Source organism: Elgaria multicarinata, chromosome 22 (assembly GCF_023053635.1).
Source record: "Elgaria multicarinata webbii isolate HBS135686 ecotype San Diego chromosome 22, rElgMul1.1.pri, whole genome shotgun sequence".
NCBI classification, from domain to species: Eukaryota; Metazoa; Chordata; class Lepidosauria; order Squamata; family Anguidae; genus Elgaria; species Elgaria multicarinata.
The window spans coordinates 7,553,749-7,579,070 of NC_086192.1; the positions used below are offsets into that span (position 1 = coordinate 7,553,749).

Below are 25,322 nucleotides of genomic sequence, written 5' to 3' on the forward strand. Positions count from 1 at the left end.
GGAAGAAGAAGGACCAAGGGGACAGGAGCAGGCAGAAGTAACATCGGGGCCTGCTCCTTCTGGACTCTCTCTCTCTCTCTCTCTCTCTCTCTCTCTCTTTCTTTCTCTCTCTTCCCTCCCTCCCTCCTTGACTCCTTTTCCTTGTGTGTCATGTCTTTATTAGATTGTAAGCCTGAGGGCAGGGACTGTCTTTTTTGCTAAGTGTAAGCCGCTCCGAGAGCCTTTTTTGGTTGAGGAGCGGGGTATAAGTATGATAAATAAATAAATAAATAAATGAATAATAAATAAATAAATTGGTGATGATGCAGCCCAAGAGCCAAAAACACAGCAGGTAGCTGCCAAAACAGCGATCCACGGATATATTTATCCATATATAAATGCTAATATTTTTACACTATTATTATCATTTAGTATTTGGCCTTCGAAATAATACACAGCGGCAGGGCAGAGAAGACAAACCATCCTATAGGTTGCTGTATTTTCAGAGGCATGAATAACACATGCCTTTAATCGTGTTCAAGGATATTTGAACTAAATCAAAACCTCGCCCATATCACTAATTAGGAAAGGGTTAGAAAATTAGATCCACAGCTATGCAGAAACTGCCGCTCCAATTACTGGGGAAGTACCTAGTTATGGAATTCAGAACAGCTTTGATGTTGACGTCGATCAGGAATTTCAGCAGGCAGAAATAAGAGGAAATTTAGGGGGATCCAAATTTCAACTACCTGCGTTGGAATGTCGATAGGGCAATTAAAGATGGTTAATTATGCAAACCACATGAGCCAGACTCTTTTGAAAGGCGAAGCCGCTCACAGAAACACAAGCTGTGGAGTCTGCAAAGCATGACTCAACCCATAGAACCAGGCATGTTCGCTAAACTGAAACTTTGCCACAAGTCCTGGAGGACGGCAAAACTTCTAAAGATTAGGAATATGTGGCAAGCTCATTTCTGCAGGGTTTTTTCCACTCCTCCCCCCCTCCCCAAGTGTCCCTGTTTGGGACAACTTATCTGTAAAGCCAAATATGATTTATTTTTTTCAATCAGGGAAAGAGTCTCTCAATTATTTTGCACGAGACGCATTGTGCACTGTGCCTCCATTTTAAAGGCACGGAGGCCTAGCTTAATTGCGTATGATTCCCTTGTGCTGTTCGAGTTGCTTGTTCAAAGCAAGAGACCAATTAGCAGTTGTGCTTGAACCTGGTCTAGCTTCCCTAATCGGTCCAATTCAGTTAATTCCAAAACATCTTGCACAAGGCGTTGCTGCTATGTGTTTGTGTATGTCTGAAACAACAGTCTAGAAACTAGTCTAGAAGCCTTCCTTGTTCGGGGGCATATACCCACAAACTGTGTAGTATTTTGCTCCAGGAAATGAAAAAAATCACACATATTTGCTGCATCCCTAGTAAGGCTAGTATTGACAAGTAAACAAAATCAATCTGTTGAAATTGGGTGATGCAGGCTTGTGGAAACCATTCACTGGGTGGAACAGAAGGTTTGGTTGGGTTTTCTTTTTCTATGTCTGTTCAATATAGATAAGAACCCTTCAAACTCTTAAATTACCATTTCAATGAAGAGAACTGCTTCCTTCTCTGACCTCTTGTCCTAAACGAAAGACTTCATGGCCTCACTGTTGGCTTTTTTGATTTATTTTTTTAAAAAAAAGGTGCGCTTGGGAATAAAAACTCAAAAGCTTTCAGCAGACTTTGTGTCCCTAGACCAGCCTATAATTAAACTATTTATATATTGCTTTGGCTCTCCTAACCAAAGCAGCTGTAATATCCAGACTGGTCAGTATGTTTTATGCTTTGAAGAGCCAAACAGCTTTGTAAACAGAACCATCACCTGAAGTAACAAAAAGAAACCAATTGTGCACTATATAATTGTAACACAGCCAAATGCATGTGTTTGTCTGTGCACACTCACCCTCACCCATTTTTTTTATTAAGAGCCTGGCGCAGATCCAAAACCTGCATTCTCCTCCCAACAGATGCTGACTTGATAAAAAGGTGCCACCATTTTCTATAGAGCAATTCTCTAAATGCCAAGGTAATTGGTGGCGGGGGTTAGGTGGGCCTTCCTACGTCTTACATCTAGAGAGAATTCATGCCTGATGCTTACACAGCTGACATGTTTCTCTCCCCTAATGGAGGAACACAAACAGAAAACCGAAAAGATGCCTACGTGCGTGGCTTTCTATGAATTTATCATGCTCCGTTGGTCCCAGTATTCTTGCAAAGCGTCTCAGCGACTCATAAAGGTCTTGAACCTCCTTTGGATATCTTCTTTCCAGAACTACAAGACAAATGACGACAGAGAAAGCTACACTCTTAGACGGGAAGACAAGGACGGAGTCAAGAAGATTACACTTATGTGAAGAGTTAAGATGCAGCCTCCTTCACGCCAAGTTAAGGTCAGACAGAAGTGGTCAAAATTCCCCACTGTTAACAATGATTTGTTGGACATTTACCAACACTCTAGTACACAAGATCTGTAGCCAAAATAGTGACAAGCATGGTATGGGCACAGGTATTCCGCTTTCTAAGCACACGGATGTTGGCTGTGCAAGAAATAGGAATGGATTTGGAGGTTTCTACCCAGCAGAATCCAAGCATTCAGGTAAGGTCTTGATATGACAAATTGGGCCAGTTAGTGCTGATAAGGTAAGTCAAAGGGGGCGTGGATGATCACGGCATGTGGACACTGAATGCTTTGTCTACTGCAGTACAATAATACAGTGCATTGTAAGTAGAACCTAGCTTTTTTTTTTTGTAGACAAATGGTCCATATGCTGCTCTTACATGGGTTCCTAGAGGTCTCCCATCCAAAAGACTGAACAGGTCCCACGCCCACTTAGATCCAGCAATGGCGCAGGTTCAGATGTTCTGAGACCACTCACTGGATGCACAAACATCTAACTCAAGGGTGGGCAACTGGTGGCCCTCCAGATGTTTTGGCCTACAACTCCCGTGATCCCTTATCATAGGCTGCGCTGGCCACAGCTGATGGGAATTTTAGGCCGAAACATCTGGAGGACTACAAGTTGCCGGCCCCAGAAGTTCTAAGTAAACACTTCTTTAGTATGAGCCAGAGATAATTTCACAAACAGCAAGCACTAGTTTGACTCAAGTAGCTCTGTTTAGGACCAATTTCAGCTCAACATCATGGCAATCAAGGCCAACTGCTGATGTACTCACTCTGAAACTTTCTGAAATTGATGAGTCCATGGTCTCTTATGATTCTGTAATGAGAGAAGTACATCCTGAATTAGGACCATTTCTGACTAAAAGGCTTCCCACTGGAGAAAAGCTATCTATGGAAAATTGCAGGACTGCTTCTTTCAAGGTTTTCCAGGAAAGGCTGAGTGGACTAGTCTAATACGGACTTAGGACTAGTCTAATACGGAATAGCTTGCTTCGGGGAAGGACAGTAGGCCTGTTCTTTACAAGAATGAGATGCTAGAATCCTGAGATGGCAGAATGGACTGTTAACACTCCAAACCATGGCCAGAAAATGCCATTTTTAAATTCTTATCCATGTTAAAAAAAAAAACCTCTATGCAAGAAAAAAATAAATTAGTACATCAGAGAGAGAGAGAGGCCTTAGCCCAGCCTTTCCTGTTTTTTCTAGTTTTCTGCCGGTTGGGAATTTTCCACATCCCACAATCTGATCCCCAACTTGACTTGTCCATTGTACCTCCTCATTCAATTACATCTATAGACCAGGCTTTTGTCTTGGGTACCTTCCCAAATCCATGAAAATAGGTACAGCTGATGGCACATAGCTACTCCAGGCTTGTAGATAGCCATCCACTTGGGTTGCCTGTAGCCAAACTGCCTCCGAGTGAGTCCCCATCATTGTGGAGGTAGTCACCACCGCAGTGCCCCAACACTAAGGCCATAGCTAGACCTAAGGTTTATCCCTGGATCATCCAGGGGTCAAACCTGTTCATCTAGGTGACACACAGGGGATCCAGTGCTCAGGCAGGGGCGAACCCTGGATGATCCCAGGATAAACCTTAGGTCTAGCTGTGGCCTAAGATGGCTGTACATGCATTTCCTTTTCCTTCCCCAAACAGGAACTGCAGCCTAAATGAACCTCCTGCTTGCTATCTTTTTGCTTTCACTGGAATAATGTAGAAAGAAGTACTTATTAAAGGCTCAGCCAACTGATTATATATATATATATATATATATATATATATATATATATATAGAAGCTCGGAGGATGGCAACAAGGGAGAGGGCCTTTTCAGTGGTGGCCCCCCCAATTATGGAATGATCTCCCCGATGAGGCTCGCCTGGCGCCAGCATTGTTATCTTTTCGGCACCAGGTCAAGACCTTTCTCTTCTCCCAGACATTTAACAGCATTTAACAACATATGCTAAGTTTGTTTGTTTTTTAATGGACCCCAGAACTGTTGTTGTTTAAAAATGGATACTGTATACTGTTGTTTTTATATTTTTTGATGGTTTTAAATTTTGTATACCTTTTAATGTCCACTGTTTTTTAACTTTTGTAAACCGCCCAGAGAGCTTCAGCTATGGGGCGGTATATAAATTTAACAAATAAATAAATATAGACAGCTTTGGAACCAGTTTTGATTTGCAATACTAAGGGGGTAGCGGAGGCATTGATGCAACTTTTATGCAGCTTGAGGCCTTCTATAAATAGGGGCGATGTGACGGCTCACAAAAGCACAAACATCTTTAAAAGCACAAGTTTGGAGACACCAACGTTACTCATCCTCCTTGGCATCCTTTGGCGGAAGAAGCAGGTTCGCTACCGCTCTGCTTCATACGTTCCACGGCTTTAGGCTCGAGAACAGACTCCGGAGAACCACATTGACCCACCAGTGACTAGACACACGTCCGGTGCGCTTCATATAGTCTTATACCAGCTTTCTTATTCTGTCAGTGGATGGGCTGCTGCTTACTGGACATGTGTTTCCTTGGGGTTCTAGGGTGAAGCACCCATTTCCTGCACAGGATGGAGAGTCCACTGCAGGACAGCCCAGCTTCCATACCTTGATTATTGGGGGAGGGCGCTCTGAAGAGAGCTTTGGCAACAACAGCAACTGAGTGTGTCCTTCCTTGCTGTAGGCATATGCCAGTGCTTGTCCAACAACCTTTGGAGGAACAACTTTATCTCCTGACGAAGCCCTAAAACAGGGGCGCCTGGAATCCCAACCCACCTCTCCAAGGGTCCCAAACAATCCCTCTGAGGTTCCTGAGAACCCCCCCCCCTTGACCCCAAACACTGACGTTTTGGTTCCCCCCATTTTAAAAAGTTGAAATGTGTCTCCTAAGGTTCAGTTACTGGCCTTAAGAGCTTTATTTATTATATTTATTTGTATCCCGCCTTTTGCCCAATGCTGGGCCTCAAGGCGGCCTTACAACATTTAAAACATATACATTTAAAACCTGTAAATACAAATATACAAAAGTTTAAAATATAAAAGGTAAACATTTAAAATACATGACAATTTTAAAAGTCCTTGGCTGGGTTCCCCGTCCCCCGGTCCACTACTGAGAGCTTCTTGAAATGGAATTTGGCCTTCGAGCAGCAAGAGGTCCTCTGCCCCTGTCCTAAAACAGCTGCCCCACACAACCCCACTTCCTGCACCTTCTGCCCATACGGTCAGTTGTCCAATCTCTATTTTTGAGCTCCCCTCGCCCATGCACCCTGCCTGGCTTTACAGCTACAACAACCGGCACAGCTGCCCACCTCATCACGGCTATTCCTCAAAATCCTAATTATTGTTTGGTGACGAGGCATGCTCGGATTTCGAAAGCGCGGGGAAAAAACAAACGAGCCGGGAACTCACTTTTTCCTGCGTTGCCTTTCCTTTAACCTAGAATGGTAGATATCTACAACTGCGATCTTCAGAGCTGCAGAGGTTCGGCAGGGAAGAAGAAAAAAGAAGACCAAAAGAATAAGTCCCTCATATGGGGAATTAGCCCCAAGCTTACCTCCCAAATCCCCTCCACAACAACTTGTTTTTATCGCGGCATGAAAAAGGGCAGAGGCCCCAGCGGGAAAGGGACCGCTCAAATCATGTTCTGAGACGTGAGAGAGAGAGAGAGAGAGAGAGAGAGAGAGAGAGAGAGAGAACATTCTAAGCCGCCGCAATGGAAGCAGAATAACGCCCCCTTCAAATGCATGCCCAATAGCGAGGGAGCTGCGGCGCTGCAGCATGCTGCAATCCTATGCTGCAGGCAGGGTGTTCTCGTGAGCAGCGGAGCCATCAACAAGGTCATACTATTCCAGGTTTATGGGATTTCCCCCTTAGGCAAATATGTACGGCCACTAATTCAGTGATTTATTTATTTATTTTAAAAAACTGATGTTTCATGTTTGATTCTTGTTTTTTTCATGGATCTATGGATCCCAATAAAGATGTATGGTATGGTATTTTTTTTTAAAAAAAGGGCCTTGAAAACCTTTTTGTTACAAGCTACTTTTAAATTAGGCTACAAGCCTATGCGTGTTTAGACTAGAGATGTAGGGCAAATCCATTTGGCTGTGGGGTTCAAAGAGCTTTCCTAGGTTCAGCCCCCTTCGGACTTAGTTTTGTTTCCTGCTGCGGCGATCAACTTGATCTGCAGTGAGTCTGGCCAGTCCGTGGATTTTTCCAAGAATTTTGTGCACTTTTTGAGGTTTCTGAGCAATTTGCACAAATTACAGAACGTCTGCAAAACGGGGAAATTACGGTGGAATTTGAGTCACGTGGGCTGATTCAGCCGTAATTTGCCCAAATCGCTCAGAAATTTGGGCAAATTGCAGAGCCTTCAAAAATGCACCATAAACTCCCAGGGAACAGGCCACACACAGCTCAGCTCACAGATGCAAAATATGTCGTAAACCTCCATCAAGCCAAACAGGAACTGGATTTCCCAGCAACGGACCTTCTTAGTTTAGACAAAAAGAAAAGTCCTACAACTTCCAGTTCCCCCTTGAACCCTTAGTGAATGTTAGATTTTTTTTTCTCATGGACCAACATGGGTATCTTTGGTTTTTCTGTGCTACTTTTATTTTAGCTGCTTTTATATATGTCATTTTCCCACTGTTTCAAAGCGCAACCGGTACAATATTTCTGTGTCCGTGATACTTTAATTTTTTTTAGCAGGTATTGTGGTTTTATGTTTCGCTGTGGCAAATGTTATAGTTTCACTATGTTTGTAGCTGTCTTGGGAAGATTAACTCTCAAGTATAAATAAACAAACTCTTGCAGTGTGGGTTTGTGGCATGCTAAGGTCGTTCCCCCACTGTGAGATGCAAAAGTGAAAAGGGCCTAAAAAAGTTGTATGTGTTTTTTTTACCAAATAATAATACCCGGACTAAAATTTATATTTGTAAATACCAGCTAATCAAGAAAATGTAAATGTTTCAAAGGATGGCTGCTCCCAAGATGGTTCCAGAAACATAATTTAAACTATTTTATTTTTTGTGAAGGAAAAAAAAATAGATTCAGCAAAGTAAAAAGGTTGGGGGGGGGGGAATCCAGATGGATTTTCAACAGTGAGAAGTGTTTTCTCTCTCAACATTCAAAACTCACCATGTAAGAGTTCTGAGTCATCCTCCACAAAATCTATATCCCTTAAATCCCATTCGGCGTAATTGTCAAACTCCTGTAGAAAGTAGATCAAAGGAATGAGGGGAAGATCCACAGTTAACGCTCAGGAGCCTTCATATAACGCAAAAGCAGACAAGTAAATGGTAAAAATAACCGAGAGCTTTGCAACAACATCTTCAATTACCAGGCTTCAGACAGCAAATGGCCCTGAAGCATCAAGCACAAGCGTAGGGACTCCCAGAACATAAGCCAGCTTTTCCTCCTCTGCTGGATGCCTGCCACAGGATGGAGGGGGCCTTTCGAGAGTCCAATGGGTGTGAAAGCCTCCATGCCATGTTTCCCCTGACCCAGCAATAACGGTACTGCAATACTGGATCTAGTGTTAGAATTGCTACCTCCCACACTGCTGTTTATTTTCTTGATTGTTAAGACACGTCTATGTTTTAAGCTGCAAAAGCCAGCATCACCTGACAACTGAAACCAATGGTACTTTTATATCTTCAATATATGTGGCTATCTTTTGTCTCTGGTTGCCTGATTGAGAGTGCAAAATTGGAGGAATTGTGCACCTTGTCTGGTTTAGAGCCTGTGGGTGCCCGTGTGTTGTAATGCTTGTAATCTGTTGCTAGGTGTCACTAGAATGCAAAGTTAACAAACGCACAGTGCAAAACGTAGCCAGAATGTTGGCTGGGATCCGTTTTTCAGAGCATATGACTCGAGTGTTATTCAAGGTACGCTGGCTTCTAAACGGCTTCCAGACACAATTCACTGTGCTGGTTATGATGTATAAAGCCCTAAATGGTTTGGGGTTGGGATAGTGGAAGTATCTTCTCCCGCATAAGACTGCCCACCCTTATTATGAGATCATTGCCTGAGGCCTTGCTCCATGCCCCTTTCCCTGGAGGGGCTCACTTGCCTGGGATGTGGGGCAGGGTCTTCTCAGCAGCCGTACAGATGTTGTGGAATGCCCTTCCTCGAGAAACCTGTTAGCTCTCTCTCTCTTTTAGACTTTAGGCAAATGGTTAAATCGTTTTTATTTTACTAGGGATTTGGGTTGTTCTAATTTTCTCCTTGCTGGTGCGAATGGTTTAAGTGTTGCTCTATTTTTAATGTTTGATTTGATTCTACACTTTGTTTTAATTATGCTGTAATCTGCCTTGGGGATTTTTGAGGCTAAATAAATAAATATTGCAGCAGCACAGCAGCATAATAAAGCCATGACCGCTGGAAGAAATAAAGTGTCCTTTGAAAAGCCTGTCTTTAATTCTTCCCTATGGTAAAGCAGCTTTTTCTATTACGTGGGAGCAAGCTGAATTCATTTTACCCAAGCCAGCAACTGGCTGTAACAAGCCCTGTTCCACATCCTGAGATGAATTTTGCTGAAACCTGATATCTTATCAGGGCTTGCAAATAATAATTCTCCCCGCTTTTTCCCCGTGGAAGTACCTCTCCCTGGTTGTTGACTATCTCTGCTGCACCTATTTTTTCCTGAAGCCATTCTTTCTGCTTCCCCAGCTAGCTCCAAGTTAGTTTTTTACATGTTGCGCTTGCTCAGATATGCAAACAGTCCCAAATCAGTGCCATCCTCATCCTAAAATCCCCCTATAAGCTCTAAAATATTGTTGCATGAGAAATACATTGCAGATGGCAGCAAGGGTATTATATAGTGGGATCAGAAGTCATTTATTTCATGTCTTTATTTAAAAGAGGAATATACTGGATATCGTTGTTTTTATGCTTTTAATGGTTTTGCATTTTTGTATATTTGTTTTTAATGTTCACTGTTTTAAACCTTTGTAAACCGCCCAGAGAGCTTCGGCTATGGGGTGGTATATAAATGTAATCAATCAATCAATCAATTAATCCGCTGTCCTTCAGCAGGGTGATTTACAAAACAAAGATGAAATAAGCTTCCTGTTTATACTACTGAAATACATTGTATGTGGAGGCTGCCTTTCAAAACGATCCAGAAACTGCAGTTGATTTAAAATGCAGCTGCAAAATTATTAACGGGGGATACGGGCGTTTCAGTCCTATTACGCCACTGCTTTATGCCCAGCCCATTTTTGTAAGCTGCTCAAAGAATATTTGTGGATGGGAAACCATGTACATTCAATAATAAATATATATTCAGTAAGAAAAGCAAATATGATCTCAGAGAGAGCCCTACCTCAATGAAATCTGCCCTTGCTGGCATGTATCCAGCCATGTCCCTGGAGAGTAGGGAATCAAAGGTAGGTCTCGGAGGATCTTCAACAGCTGAAAAAACAACAAGAACACATGCTTTAGGTCCTTTTAACAAACGTGCCAATTATTTGCGCCTCCCTGATTCCCAAAGCAATGTGTGAGGAAAGTGGGGGCAGAGGGGAGCTAAAAGCTGGTCTAAACACGACTATCTTGGCAGGAAGAGACACAAACATCAGCTTGTGTTATCTGTTCTTCTTTTATATTGTGTTGCAAAGCTGCTCTGAGTGCTTTATGAGCAGAAAAATGGGATACAAATAAATCAGGATTTGGGATGGTTACTTAGCATAAGAATCCTATGATCTATCTATTCAGAACACAGACACACACACACACACACACTATAATTTCTTAACCTCTCTTGTCCCCAAATATCAAATTGAGCAACAATCCATTAAAGCCCTAAATGGCTTGGGGCCCAGGGTATTTAAAGGACTGCCTCCTCCCATATCTGAGATTGGGTGGACAGGCTCTTCTTTGTTGAGGGTGGATTGGCTGGGGTGTGTGGCAGGGCCTTTTCTGTGTCCGCACCTCAGTTGCGGCACCCTCTTTTTCGTGAGGTTTCCCTGGCCCCTTGTCTTTCGTCTTTGTGCCATCTAACTGATACAGTTTTATTTAGGTGAGCTTTCTGAAGGCTACATAGATTTTTTGTTCCCTCGGGTAACTGGCTTTTAATCAGTGACAACTGTTGCTTTTTATGCCTTTTTGTGTGATTTTATTTTGTTGTTTTGTATATGAGCTGTTTTCAGGAAAGTATTGTTAGCCACCTGTGGAGATTATTTCTTAAACAGGTGAGATATAAATCATTTAAAATGAACAGATCGGACTGAAATCCCTAATCGGCTATGAAACTAGTTGGGTGACCTTGGGAGAGTCATTCGCTCTAAGGCTGATCTACTTTTCAGTGTTGTTTGGGGGTGGAGGTGGAGGTGATCTATGTATGGTGTCGTGGGCTCTTTGGAGGAAGGACGGGCATATTATGGTAATAAATAAAATTTATAAAAGCCCAAAGTCATAAAATCTAACGTGCCTTCTCCACTCATTCTTTACTATCAAATTAGATCAGGGTAATTTAGTAAATTAAGTCCTTTGTAGCATCACATAATGTATTTCCCCGCTCTGCAAACTTATTATTAGGGATGTCTGTCACTGGAAATCCATTTCGTTTCTGGCTCGACGGAGTGACTCACTTTGCATCTGCGAGCTGAGCTGTGGGCTGTTCCCTGAACTCCAGGTACTTTTTGTGGGCTTTATTTTGGAAGGTTCTGCAATGCGCACAAATTTCTGAGCGTTTTGTGCAAGTTACAGCTGACTTTGCACAGTGTGGCCGAATGTGCACAAATTACACGTATTCGGCCAAAAAATGCACAGATTCAGCCATAATTTGCACAAATTGCAGAACCTTTAAAAAATGTGCAAAATTCCCAGGAACCCCCTGAAGTGGCCTGACTCATTACCGATCAAGTCAGGCGCTGCAGTGGGAAGTGAAACGAAGACCAAGGAGCCGAGCCTAGAAAACCCCATTGAATTTCACCCCCCAAATGGATTACATAGAATCATAGAATAGTAGAGTTGGAAGGGGCCTACAAGGCCATCGAGTCCAACCCCCTGCTCAATGCAGGAATCCACCCTAAAGCATCCCTGACAGGTGGTTGTCCAGAGGCCTCTAGTGTGGGAGAACCCACAACCTGATTTCTCTGACATCCCTATTTATTATAGCAATGGTTTGAATACCATACAGGAACCCTCACCACCACTTAAATATATATATTTTTGTCAGTCATACGTAATTAAGATTCTTGTTGCTTAAATGCCCGCTTGCCTCTAATGTCCTGCCTCAGGTCTCTGTAGGCCCTTCTCTAGACACAGGAACAAAGCAGTGGGAAACGGCATCTTTCCCTGTGATAGGTGCTTACAGTAAAACGGAACGGCTGTCGTGTGCTGGTTCTCTTCTGCCTGCTTCAGATTTAATAACGAGGATGCAAAAAGGGGATTGTTGATGAAGTGTTTCATGTAATGCTTTTCGCACTCCTCTTTTGACTTGGTGCTCATCTGGTTGGCTACGTCCTGCCTGCAAGAGGAAGGGGAGTGGTGCCTGTTATATATTGATCTGATTAAAATGCAACCATCTGCAATCTGGCTGATCAGGTATTAATTCTTACCAGTTTCCAAAACCACAATCCATCACAGCTTCTAGGAGGGCCATTTCTTCTTGAGCTGTCCAAGTAGGATCAAGGACAGGGAAGTTGGAGGTCTGGAGAAGGAGGAAAACATTGAAAAGGATTAATTTCAGCTGCAGCTCTGTACGTAGTTAAGGCTGCTTAAAACCCTACTGAGGTCCATGGAATTCAAGCAGCCTTTATGCAGATTCCAGCCTTCGTTTGTATTTCTTAACCTGTCTCGTCCCTAAAAGATGAGCAACAATACGTTAAACGCACAAATGAAAATGACACGCTGAAGCCACAACTTCCTACAGATTTAGCTCGTGACAATGACCCGGCCCAAGAACTCCAAGATCTATCCACCAACCCAACCCAGCTCAAAAGAAAACGGTCTTTTTATTCCTTCTGATGTTGGGAGTCTTCAACGGAAGGATTTCTAGTTGTGGAACAAGAATACTTCACTGCACATCCTGATCAGTCTGAATTGGGGTGGGAAACATCCCATAACCATTATTATTTGTTATGTTTCTGTACCGCCCCATAGCCGGAGCTCTCCGGGCAGTTCACAGGGATGGGAAACCCCCCACTTCCAGCCACTTTCCCATGCTATTCAGTTATAGCACAGGTAGGAAACCTCCAGCCAAATGTGCCCTCTCCCTCATCCCCAGATCCTGATCCGACCTCCTCCAGATGGCCACACCGCCTGTCTTTGGCCCTACTCCGTTTTCCCCAACCACAGATTGCTTGGTAGTTTCCAGCTTTTGTGTAGTTTTCCCCATTCTAAAAGTATGAAATGAGTGCATTAATAGAAGTACAGCTTCCAAATTGCACGAGGTACTGGTTCCCCGCTATCTGGCACTGGTTAAGCCTCATCTTGAGTATTGTGTCCTGTTCAAGAAGGATGCAGACAAGCTGGAGAGAGTTCAGAGGAGGGCAATGAGGATGATCGGGGGTTGGGAAACAAAGCCCTATGAGGAGAGACTGAAAGAACTGGGCATGTTTAGCCTGGAGAAGAGAAGACTGTAAGGTTGTCACCCAGAGGAAGGCCAGGATCTCTTCTCAATCATCCCAGAAAGCAGGACACGGAATAATGGGCTCAAGTTAAAGCAAGCCAGATTCCAGCTGGACATCAGGAAATACTTCCTGACTGTTAGAGCAGTACGACAATGGAAGCAATGACCTAGGGAGGTCCTGGGCTCTCCCACCCTCGAGGCCTTCAAGAGGCAGCTGGACAGCGTCAGGGATGCTTTAAGGTGGATTCCTGCATTGAGCAGGGGGCTGGACTCAATGGTCTTATAGGCCCTGTCCAACTCTATGATTCTATGATTCTTATGATGCTTAGTTACTAGCAGGAAGAGGCTTAAACTAAAATACGCTGCTCTTTCGGTTTTTTTAAAATTATTATCCCCTTTTTCCTTTGCCCCTTGTGGCTGCTGAGTGTTTCTGCAACACTGAATCCAACCCTTAAGCTGAAAGAGTTTAACCCCCGCACCCCTGACTTACGGCTTGTTTCTTGAAGTGCTTCCCATTTCGTTTTGTGTGCTCTACCGAAAGAAGAAGGGAGGGGAGGATGGTTGCACCCTCTCAGTTTGGGGTCAGGAAAAGCTACATTTCTGGGCAACCCACTAGTTCGACTTTTTTTTTTAAAGTGATTCAGTGGTTGCACATAGTCAGCACGAACGCTAAGCACATACATCTGTTTGCTTCAAAAAGTTGACTGATCTGTTATCATTGCTAAACCATTATAAGAATGTAACCACAAGGAACGCTCTTAATTTACACACGCGGCTCTATTTCCTGTTCTCCTCTTATTGCGGTTGAATTCTGATATATCCAAGAGCAGGTGCTGCTGAGAGGCTTCTTTCTCCTTCACACCTGCGGGAGTCCGAGATGGCGCCTACGTCGCTATAACTCAAGGGCTCCCTCCAGAGGCCACAAGCCAAATTTGATGCACAGGGTTGTAAATGTTCATTGCTGACTAATACATCTTTTTCAGGTCTACATGCACAAAACGCAAATGAGTTCTTCTAGTAGCTGGGGGCAAGACATCAAACTGCTGCTTATGCATTGAGAGTTTAAAGAGCCTTCTCCAACCTGTTGCCCTCCAGATGTGTTGGACTGCAACCCCCAGCACCCCCCAACCAGCTACGTTGGGAGTTACGCCCCAGCACATTTGGAGGGGTTCAGGTTTGCGAAGCCTTGTTTAACGGCTATGTTAGCATCCCTCCCCACAAACACAAACACAGGAGTTTAAAATAAAGATGTCACGTAATGTAAATACAAGCTGTAATTACTGTTAGCTTATCAAAGTGTTGTTACAGAACATCACAAAGACCTCCTCATTAACTTATCTGTGGGATGTAATTTTGGGAGTAACAAGACATGGGTGATTAAACAAAACAAAACAAATCAGAATAAACTGTTTAATGGGAAAGCTACTTTCGGAGTTTCAATGGGGTGGAAAACATAATGGTTCCCAATGGCAAATGATTGGCAAATGTCCCGTCCCCCCACTCCAGCACCACTGCATGTAAATAAAAGCATTATCATGCTTCAAAGTGATGTCTAGTGGATAGTCTAAAGGGCTGCATCTCCCAGGAGATCAACTTACAACCACCCAGAACAAGAAGGATAATCGGAATGGTGTATTTACCATTATTTCATAGGTGTGATCACTCTGGTGCTTCTTGTACTCAAATCCTCTTGTGAAGCACTGCAAAACAAGGAGTTTGCCCACTAGGTTACTTTTCTTCCCCCTTTCCGTAGACAGGTTTGAGGGATCCTGGGCGCTGCACTGACTAAATAGGTAAAGAGAAACGAACACTGGGCTGGAGAGTCCCTGCCCCCTTTCCCAGATAAGCCCTTTCACCACAGATCAGGGTTCTTTCACTACTGCTGTTGCCTGAAACGTTTCCAACAAAAAGTTTCCTTTGATTGGTGTTGTGTAATAAATCCTTAAGTGGGAATATACACCCTCCTCCCTCACACACACACACACACACACACACACACACACACACACTCCCACATAACATAGTTGACTGTGATGAACATGTCCGGGTTGCCAAGAGGACTCTTGTAGAAGAAAGAGTCCATTCTGGTCCATTCTTGCTTGTAATTGACCCAAACAAGACTTTGAGCCATGTTAGAGCCTGTTGGGCATAGCCAACTATGAAACCAAAAGCTGCAGCTGGGGGCTCTTGTCTGCTGATACGCCGTGCTTCCTGGTTGCCTGGCCAATTGGCGTTCAATGTCTTTGGAGTAATTATTGTTTATTTGTGACATTTATATCCCGTGCTTCCAGTTTCTCTGGCTCCCTGACCTTCAATGCCCTTGGAGAAGCTATCATTTATTTGTTACATCTGTACGCCGCTTTGAGAGCTTAATGATATAGGGCGGGATAGAAATGTTTTAAATAAATAAATAAATCAAAATATCCTGACTTTTCCTCCCAGCAGCCCATGATTCTCCTCCTACTCTTCTCCATTTTATCCTCACAACAGCCCTGTGAGGTAGGTTAGGCTGAGAGTCAGCGATGGGTCCAAAGTCACCCAGGGAGCTTCATGGCCGAGTGGGGACTAGAACCTGGATCCTCCTGAGTCTCAGCCCAAAACTCAAACCACTACACCACGCTGTTAATTCCCCTGTGGTCCTCTCTCCATTTGTAAATATAGCTTACCTGCAAGCACAGCAAGAAGGGAGGCGGCCCGCATTCGGCGCACTTTATGTATGGTTCTGCAAGGTAGGAGGAGCACCCACGGCACGGTGGCTTGTCAAAAGGGTCATCTGTGAAGCCAACAAGACCAAAGATATACATAGCTTGGCCACTGTTTAGCAAGGCAAACTCCTTCACTTGCTATCAGTGGAGAAACTGACAACAGACAGGTAGCCACATGTTAGGCACATGAATGCTGATGTACTGCAAATATTTTTTTTTTTAAAAAAAAAACTTCATGGGTCAATGGTCATCCCATGAAGCTGACTGGTGGGAGATTCAGGACAGAGAAAAGGAAGGACTTCTTCATAGTTAAACTATGGAATTCGCTACAAGATGAAGTGATGGACACCAATTTGGATGGCTTAAAAAGGGGGTTGGATAAATTCCTGGCGGCAAAGAGGCCATTGATGGCTACTAGTCCTGATCGCTACGTGCTACCTTCAGTATCAGAGGCAGTTGCTGGGAAAGATGGACAGTGGGGTGCTGATGAACTAACATCCTGTTTGTGGGTTTTCCCATGGTCAGCTGGTTGGCCACTGTGTGAAAAGAATTCTGGACTAGATGGACCCTTGGTCTGATCCAGCGTGGCTGTTCTTATGTTCTCAAAACTTCTGCTATCGGGAGAGTTAAATCTTGCAAATTCAGTAAAAGCAGAATTACACATGTTCCACCTTTCTTGAAAATAGTACTGAATGCAACAATTACATGTGATTGGTCAGGTTTTCAAATGCAAAATCCACTCAGTATGAGCTGACTAAGTAATGGTTTATTTGTGACGCTGCTCTTCAAAGTCAGTGAGCTCACAGACAAAAGATTCCACGCGGGAAGAAAAAACATTAAGAGCTTTGTGGCATCTTATAGACTAACAAATTTATTGTGGCCTAAGAATTCATGGACTAGAGCCCATTTCATCAGATTCATGAAATCTTATCCTAAGTTGGCAAGTACAGCGAGGGAAAAATGTAAACAGTGAGCTCAAATGCCAATGAAATGCCAAAAGTACAGTCTGTGAGAAATCAATTTAGTAGCCATTCACAACAGAAGTAATTGGTGACCACGCAATCATCCTAGCATCACTGAGTTAATTAACACATGTTACTTAACAGGAAACCATGGTCCTTGTTCATGCCCAGACATAATCATATGAAGAACTCCTGATGAGTTCTAATTAGGCGATTTCACAATGGAATCTCGCTCGAAAATTCCTCTGTTAGAACATGGGAACATTCAGGTCAGCAACAGAGTGTTGAGTAGGAGAACATTTCATTCCACCTGGCAACTTATGGTAAAACTAGATACTGAAATCCTACTTTTGTCAGGGCTTCAGAGTGGGGAAAGTTCCATGCTGCGACCCTGATGAAAATGCCTCCCCCACCCCCAAGGAAAGGAAGAGACGCTTCCATTGGCACCAATGGGAAATTGTCCCTGCCCCAAGCCTAGTAGCTGCTTTTGGGGGAAGACCATGGGGCGGGGGTGGGGGGCAGGGAAGGAAAGGTTAAGCCCCCCCATCCCAGTGCCCTGGGGTCCTGACAAAAATCAGGCAGGCTTCTGCACCTATTAACTTTTTTTTTAAAAAAAAATGGATGTAGTGTCTAATTATGCATTTATGTCTAGCTGGGCCCATAGGATAAGAAAGACTTCATGCATCTGATAAAGTGGACATTAGTCTGTTAAAGACTCGTAAGGTGCAATCCTATGGATGTTTAGACAGAAAATTCCTACAATTCCCAGCATAGACCCTGTTCCATCTAAATGCGTACAGGATCTCACTTTTAGTCTGTTACAGCAAAACAAACAAACATGGCTCCCCTTTTGGGTTGCTGGAAAGTTAATACCCAAAATACAGTTGTATCAGGGCTGGGGAAACTGTGACCCTCCAAACATTGTTGAACTCCGACTCCCATGAGCCCCTTTCAGCTCGGCCAGTGCTGATGTATGATGAGAGCTGTAGTCCGACAACTCTGTATTCAGTTTTCTCTGTTCTCTGTATTCAGTTTTCTCTGTATTCTCTGTATTCAGTTTTAAGGCATTTTGGACAGCTAAAACTTGCAAGTGAAGTTCCCAAGTTTTCTCTAACACTTCAGAGGCTTGAATTGGGGGGTAACAGATTTTTATGACAGCACATGTGTTAATTGGCTTACCTTGAGCCAGGATCTTTGTGCTACCTGCAACAACAGCATTGTAAATGACCACTGTAAATAACATGATTGTCACTTTCTGCATTTCCTTTCCTTCTGACCTCACTATTTGCAATTCTTATCCCCCCCACTACCACCACCTGCATTATAGGAAAACCATAGGACTCCATGCATCTGATAAAGTGGGCTATTAGTCCATGAAAGCTTGTGTCAAAATAAATTAGTTAATCTTTAAGGTGCCAAAAGACTCTTTGCGGCTTTTGCTGCAATGGAGTTAATATGGCTCCCCTCTGGAACTTCTCCCGAGTGAGCTCCATAAATTCCCAAGGCTCCTCTAGCGCCAACGTCTTTTCAGCGCCAGGTTAAAACTGCCCTCTTCTCTTGGGCACTTAGCAGCATATAATGAGTTTTTAATCAGGCCCTGGATTGCCTTTGGCTGATTATTTAAGAACTGTTTTTAGATATACGTTGTCTGTGTGCGCGCGCTATCTGTTTATATGTCTTTATGTAAATGGTTTTTGAACTTTGTACAACGTATTTTAATGTTTTTTTTTTAAAAAAAATTGTGAAGCGCCCAGAGAAATTCGACTATGGAGCAGTATCGAAATATAATATAATGCAATTAAATTCTCTGTGAAGGCCCATGCTCTGCCCTTGTTCAGTAGAGTAGAGCTGATTCGGTAGCAAAAGCTCCACTCCAGAGTGAGCCACACAGAGAGAAGGAAGGACAAACGCCATGGCTAGCCATCAGCAGCAACTTGGTCAGTGTTCAGCCTGAGGTGGGCGAAAAGGGGCTTCCTCCCCACCCAAAGTGAGCCCTCACCAAGCCACCTCCATGATGCCCGCCTGTGTTTTGAAAGTAGTGAGCTACCTACAGGCAGTGGAGGTGACAAATATGGCTTCTATAGAGGTGTCTCTCCTGAGAGAAATGAGAAACCCAAAGTACCAGTGGAAGAAGGCCCTGTCCTCTGCTCACTGGATGCTCAGCTTGACAAAATAGCACACCGTTAACAGCTTGTACCACTCGCACAATATCTTATTGTATATAAAAAGACTCATGAAATGTCCTCATTTTGACAGGCAAGATTATTCTGGAGGGAGGGCTTGTGGTTCCCTGGTCGACAGCTGGTTGGCCATTGTGTGAACAGAGTGCCAGACCAGATGGACCCATGGTCTGATCCAGCAGGGCTCTTCTCATGTTCTTATGTTGCAGACCTCAGGGAAGGAAAGGGTTCTGTGCCCTCCCTACCAGAGTGGGTGGAACACATTCACCCCAATTCAGCCTCAGTCATCGCATGAAACGCTGCCTGGATGGACAACATCTGCATTCGGTATATGCCTGTGGTTCCTAATACAGCAAAAGCAAGCAATTCATGGAATATGACTCTCTGCATGGATCTCCGTCTCTGGATCGGGATGGTTTTGTGCTCTCACGGACCCAACGGTGGTAGAAGCTTAACCTACTCCATACTCCTGGTGATCCAAAAGGAAGGGAATCAAACCAAGTCCTATCTGAACAACCCCAGCCTGAGTTTTGTTGCTTTCTCACACCAGAGTGTAACAATGTTGGAAAACTGGCTTAATACACACACACACACACACACACACACACACACACAGAGAGAGAGAGAGAGAGAGAGAGAGAGAGAGAGAGTTGTGTTTTCCATATACAATTCTGATCTCACCAGGCCCAGTAATCTATCGCTAAATGCCTCTTCAGGAGCAAAGTTCTTGCATTTTAAGAAGTGCTTTGCAATCTTTAAGTTACAATACTTACTGCTGAATGATGCGAGGTGATCCATATTCCTTCCTGGGTTGCACTAAAAGACAACAAGCTGTCCTTGAATTGAACTTTTCAGAGTTGCCCTCCCCCTGAAAAAAGAAAGGAGCTTATTCATCAGTTTATAAACTCCTAGAAGAAGAAACGTGGAGTCATCAGAATTACTCGATTGATTGAGCAGTTTGTTGGCGGGGAGGAAGCCCGTGGCTTCAGTTGGAAGTCCTCATTTGGAAAGTGAAATAAGAAAACCAACATATAGGATTCTTGATTTTGTTTGTTTGTTAAAAAAGCTAGCGCTTTGGAGATTATATAGTTAAAGAGAAGGGCACATGATTTATAAGCAGGTCCCATCTGCAGACTTGCTTACATAAGGCCAGGAAATGATTTCAACATTCAGGTGAGATATGAACCAGGCGACTCCTGATTGGTAGATTATACTCCTACACTAAACCGCTCTGGATTTTACTTTGGAGATAATCTACTATCAACTGTGGGACAGATTTTTATGAGCTGTTGTTTTAAACATTTTCATAGTGTGTGTTTTGTAAGCTGCCTTGGAAAGATTTCTATCCGGAAAGGTGGGATATAAAAAATTGGAATGAAAAAAATAGATTCCTGATTTGGTACTAGGAACAGTCATTCAATGGCCAGACATCACTCACTTCAGTAACACGTGAACTCTGCAGATTGAATGGTATTCTTGAGCATTCAGCTGGATGGTTTGTAGTACAAAGCTAGATAGAGATCTACAAAATGATGCACGGTGTGGAGAAAGGATAGGGAGATATTATCATACTAGAAACCAGGGTCATCTCATAAAGCTGATTGGTTGGAGCTTCAGAACAGATAAAAGGAAGGAATTCTTTTAACTGCACATAGTTTAACTACAGAATTTGCTACCACAAGATATAGCGATGGCCACCAATTTGGACGGCTTTAAAAGGGGGCTAGACAAATTCATGGAAAATAAAGCTATCAGTGGTTACTAATCCTGATTATTATATGCCACCTCCAGTATCAGAGGCCTATGTACACCAGTTGCTGGGGAACATGGGCAGGAAGGTGTTGTTGTACTTGTGTCTTGCTTGTGGGTTTCCTGTGGGCAGTTGATTGGCCAATGTGGGAACAGAATGCTGGACTAGATGGACCCTTGGTCTGATCCAGCAAAGCATCTCAAATGTTGCCCCCATACATTAAATTGAGGTTGCCAGACCATGTAAGATTCTAGAACCACAAACCACAAGGTAATTTTTTGAAATATTTGGCAGATGTTAAAAACATAGGATGTAATCCAATGGATGCTTAGACAGAAAAAAAGGCTACAATTCCCAGCATCCCTTATGCTGGGAGATGCAGGTGGTTTGGGGTTTTTTGGGGTCTAAAACACGCATAGATTGCTCCTTCAGAGATATATGTACAGAAAGCTTTTTAAAAACAAATTTTGTATGAAGTTGTATATAATCATTGTTTGGGGTTTTTCTATTAGCCAACTTGATTTGGGCATTGTCGTCCGTTGTTTTTGTATTTTTTGTTTGGTGTGTTTTCTGTTTACTCTTCCAAGTCACTTTGTTTAAAAAACTACAAGCAGCAGCGTAATAATAATTCACAAGGCACAGGATAGAAACCCAACAATTGTCTCTGTAGGCATAAGGGAACTTCCTGGGATGCTAATGTTATTATTTAACTGCATGTAGATTCACGAGATGCATGTGAAGGAGTTGACTCTATTCCACAATAACACAATTCTAAGGGTAAAGGCCTTTGCATGTTTAGACAGGAAAAAAATCCGACAAGAGTCAGCATGATGCGAGTCTAGCACCTTTTTCTGTCTAAGTATACACAGGATTGTGTCCCAAGTCTTTAAAGGTGCTGCAAGTTTTTTTTTGGTTTTTTTACACCTTTCAAGTAACAATTGAAATTTGAAAACAGCAGGATCTGAGCTTCTTCTTCCTTTTATCTGTATATAACAGGTTGAATTCAGATTTAATCCTCCTTGGAGTAGACCACTGAAATCAATGGAACTTGTCAGGTACTCCTTTCGTTGCCAGCTGAAGACCTTTTTATTTTCTCAGTATTTTAACACTTAATTTAACTTAAATTTAAACTTTGCTGTTTAAATTCCATATTTTAACCTATATCAATTTTTGCTGTGTGGTTTTAATACTGGTTGTGCTTTTTATATTGTATTTTGTATTTGTGTTTTTAAATTGTTGTTTTTATGCTCTTCATGGTTTTTAATTTTTGTGAACTGCCCAGAGAGCTTCGGCTATTGGGCGGTATAAAAATGTAATAAAATAAATAAATAAATAAATTTTCTTTTGTATATAATTGGGTGAATCCAGGTTAATCCTCCTTAGAGCAAACCCATTGAAACCAACAGGACTTAAGCCCCACTGATTTCATCCTTAGAAGAGACCCACTGAAATCACTGGGGCTCAAGTCAATCATGACTTCTTTTTGTTTGAACAGAATGGGTTGGATCTAGACGTAGTCATCTTTGAGAAACTAGACCCATTGAAATCAATGGGGCTCCAGTCAGTCAAGATTGATGAGCCCCACTGATTTCATCTTTGAGACTAGACCCACTGAAATCAATGGGGCCCCAGTCAGTCAAGATTGACAAGCCCCACTGATTTCATCTTTGAGACTAGACCCACTGAAATCAATGGGGCTCCAGTCAGTCAAGATTGACAAGCCCCGCTGATTTCATCTTTGAGACTAGACCCACTGAAATCAATGGGGCCCCAGTCAGTCAAGATTGACAAGCCCCACTGATTTCATCTTTGAGACTAGACCCACTGAAATCAATGGGGCTCCAGTCAGTCAAGATTGACAAGCCCCACGGATTTCATCTTTGAGACTAGACCCACTGAAATCAATGGGGCCCCAGTCAGTCAAGATTGACAAGCCCCACTGATTTCATCTTTGAGACTAGACCCACTGAAATCAATGGGGCTCCAGTCAGTCAAGATTGACAAGCCCCGCTGATTTCATCTTTGAGACTAGACCCACTGAAATCAATGGGGCTCCAGTCAGTCAAGATCGATGAGCCCCACTGATTTCATCTTTGAGACTAGACCCACTGAAATCAATGGGGCTCCAGTCAGTCAAGATCAACCAGCCCCACTGATTTCATCTGAGACTAGACCCACTGAAATCAATGGGGCTCCAGTCAGTCAAGATTGACGAGCCCCACTGATTTCAATGGGGCTACTCTGAGGACCCTTCCTCCACAGAACCATTTCCAACCGTCCCACCACCTCTACCCTGCGACGTCACAGCCGCGCGCTCGCCCCGCCTCATTCTCCCCACTGGACCAATGAGCAAGGAGCGTGTCATGGGAGTGAGGACACGCATGCGCCCTGTCCCGCCTCGTTCGGCCGCCCAACTCTAAAAGCGCGCGCGCGTGCGTGCGTGCTCGCGCCCCCTCCCTCTCAAGGCGCGCCTAATGCTCGTTCCTCTTCCCCCCTCCCCCCTCGCGCTCTCGACATACAATCGCCTCATCACGCGACGCCCCGCCCCTTTTCATTCTCTTGCCCCCTCCGCCCCCCTCCTCTGCCGCCGCGTATTTTCCTCCCTCCAGCGCGCTCCTTCTCCCTCCCCTCTACCTGTCTCGCGGCTCTCTTTCGGCCAGCCGGAACCTGCCGCTGTGTCGACTTCCTCGGTGTAATTATGTCCGTTCCGGGCGGACGAGTGGCAGCCCCTCCCTTCCCCCCCAACATTTGCCGTCTTCCTTCGCTCGCTCCCTCGCTCGCGCGCGCTCCCGCTCTCCCCAAAGCGTGCTCGGGTCTGACGGGTGTCTGGGGTGGTGTGGAGGCCGTGCGCGCGCCCGCGGCCGTCCCTCAGAGCGCGCCCCCCCCCTTTTCCCGCCTCTCAGGGCGCGCGGCCCCGCGTGCGGTTGCCTCGCCTGCTCTGTAGAAATTTTTATTTTTTTAAAAAAATTAAATGTGTGTGAGGAAAATCACAAAAACACGACGCTGGTGGTAACGTGTCATAATGAATGGGTGGACAAGAAGTTGTGAGGGAGAAAGAAAACAAGGTTTGATTTGAATATTTGGAAGCTCTGTGTACATGTCAAAAGTAAAACAAGTAATTGGTGAAAACTAGGGTGACCCTATGGAAAGGAGGACAGGGCTCCTGTATCTTTAACAGTTGCATAGAAAAGGGAATTTCAGCAGGTGTCATTTGTATATATGGAGAACCTGGTGAAATTCCCTCCTTATCACAACAGTTAAAGCTGCAGGAGCTATACTAGAGTGACCATATTTAAAAGAGGGAAGGGCACCTGCACCTTTAACTATTTTGATGAAGAGGGGATTTCACCAGGTTCTCCATATATACAAATGACACCTGCTGAAATGCCCTTTTCAATACAACTGTTAAAGATACAGGAGCCCTGTCCTCCTTTTCATAGGGTCACCCTATCATATTATTATTATTATTATTATTATTATTATTATTATTATTATATAGCACCATCAATGTACATGGTGCTGTACAAGACCCTGCCGCATAGGCTTACAATCTAATAATAGCATAGTAGAGTTGGAAGGGGGCTAATAAGGTAGGATGACCCTATGAAAAGGAGGACAGGGCTCCTGTATCTTTAACAGTTGCATAGAAAAGGGAATTTCAGCAGGTGTCATTTGTATATATGGGGAACCTGGTGAAATTCCCTCCTCATCACCACAGTGAAAGCTGCAGGAGCTATACTAGAGTGACCAGATTTAAAAGAAGGCAGGGCACCTGCACCTTTAACTATTTTGATGAAGAGGGGATTTCACCAGGTTCTCCATATATACAAACGACACCTGCTGAAATTCCCTTTTCTATGCAACTGTTAGAGATACAGGAGCCAGGTCCTCCTTTTCATACAGTCACCCTATGAAAACGAAAGAAAACTATTGATAACAGGTAAAATTCAACCGCCCGCAGATCTTTGGCCATTACATTATAAAAATGTAATGAATAAATAAATGAATTGGACAATAATACTTTTTTAAAAAATGCAGATCCATTAAGGTGAGGCCATTTTGTAAGAGCTATTTGGAGGACAGAAGGGGGAAGATAATAATTGTGTAGGCAGTTTCTAGACATGTATAAAAAACGCAATTGCTACCATTAACGTGAGGGAGTGAGAAAAATTTGTAGGACCATAGTAGTGCTACTTTTGTGTAATATATGGGTGGACGGGAAGCAAGCTTTGATTTAAATATTTAGACGCTCTATAAAAGTAAAATGAAAGAATTGGTGAAAACAAAAATGTTGATAACAAGTAGAATCTTACTGCTGACCATTATATATTATTTTTATGCTGTATGGTTTTATTCATTGATTTATCTTTTTACATTGTTTTTAACGGTTTTATGCTACCTATGATATTGTTTTTATCTTGTTTAAATTGTTTTAACTTGGTATGCTGCCTAGAGTATTCTGTATATAGGCAGGGTATAAATTGAGTAAATAATAATAATAATAATAACAATAAAATTGAACTGCCCAGAAAACTTTGGCTATTGGGCAGTGTAAAAACATAATAAATAAACAAACTTGATGATAATACTTTTAAAAAGCAAAACAGATTTATTTATTTATTTATTTCATTTATATGCCGCCCCATAGCCGAAGCTCTCTGGGTTTTTTACAAAAGTTAAAAACAGGAAACGGTAAAAAAAGTATACAGAATTTAAAACCATCAAAAAC

General features: G+C 43.3%; 1 protein-coding gene across 2 annotated transcripts in view; it reads right to left on the bottom strand.

Moving 5' to 3' along the window:
- Window positions 1-23,302, bottom strand: part of TADA2A (transcriptional adaptor 2A) — a 34,899-nt gene extending 11,597 nt beyond the window's left edge. The window contains exons 1-12 of one of the 2 annotated variants that reach the window (XM_063146360.1): window positions 23,228-23,302; window positions 19,617-19,711; window positions 17,843-17,866; window positions 15,663-15,769; window positions 14,637-14,696; window positions 11,984-12,075; window positions 11,738-11,892; window positions 9,748-9,836; window positions 7,560-7,632; window positions 5,829-5,892; window positions 3,199-3,242; window positions 2,186-2,296 (exon numbers count right to left, since the gene is read on the bottom strand). In XM_063146360.1, the coding sequence (XP_063002430.1) occupies window positions 2,186-2,296; window positions 3,199-3,242; window positions 5,829-5,892; window positions 7,560-7,632; window positions 9,748-9,836; window positions 11,738-11,892; window positions 11,984-12,075; window positions 14,637-14,696; window positions 15,663-15,769; window positions 17,843-17,866; window positions 19,617-19,641 (844 nt within the window). In that variant the 5' untranslated portion in view covers window positions 19,642-19,711; window positions 23,228-23,302. The remainder of the gene's footprint in view (window positions 1-2,185; window positions 2,297-3,198; window positions 3,243-5,828; window positions 5,893-7,559; window positions 7,633-9,747; window positions 9,837-11,737; window positions 11,893-11,983; window positions 12,076-14,636; window positions 14,697-15,662; window positions 15,770-17,842; window positions 17,867-19,616; window positions 19,712-23,227) is intronic. The other variant, XM_063146361.1, reaches the window with a different exon arrangement.
- Between the last annotated feature and the right edge of the window lie 2,020 nt (window positions 23,303-25,322).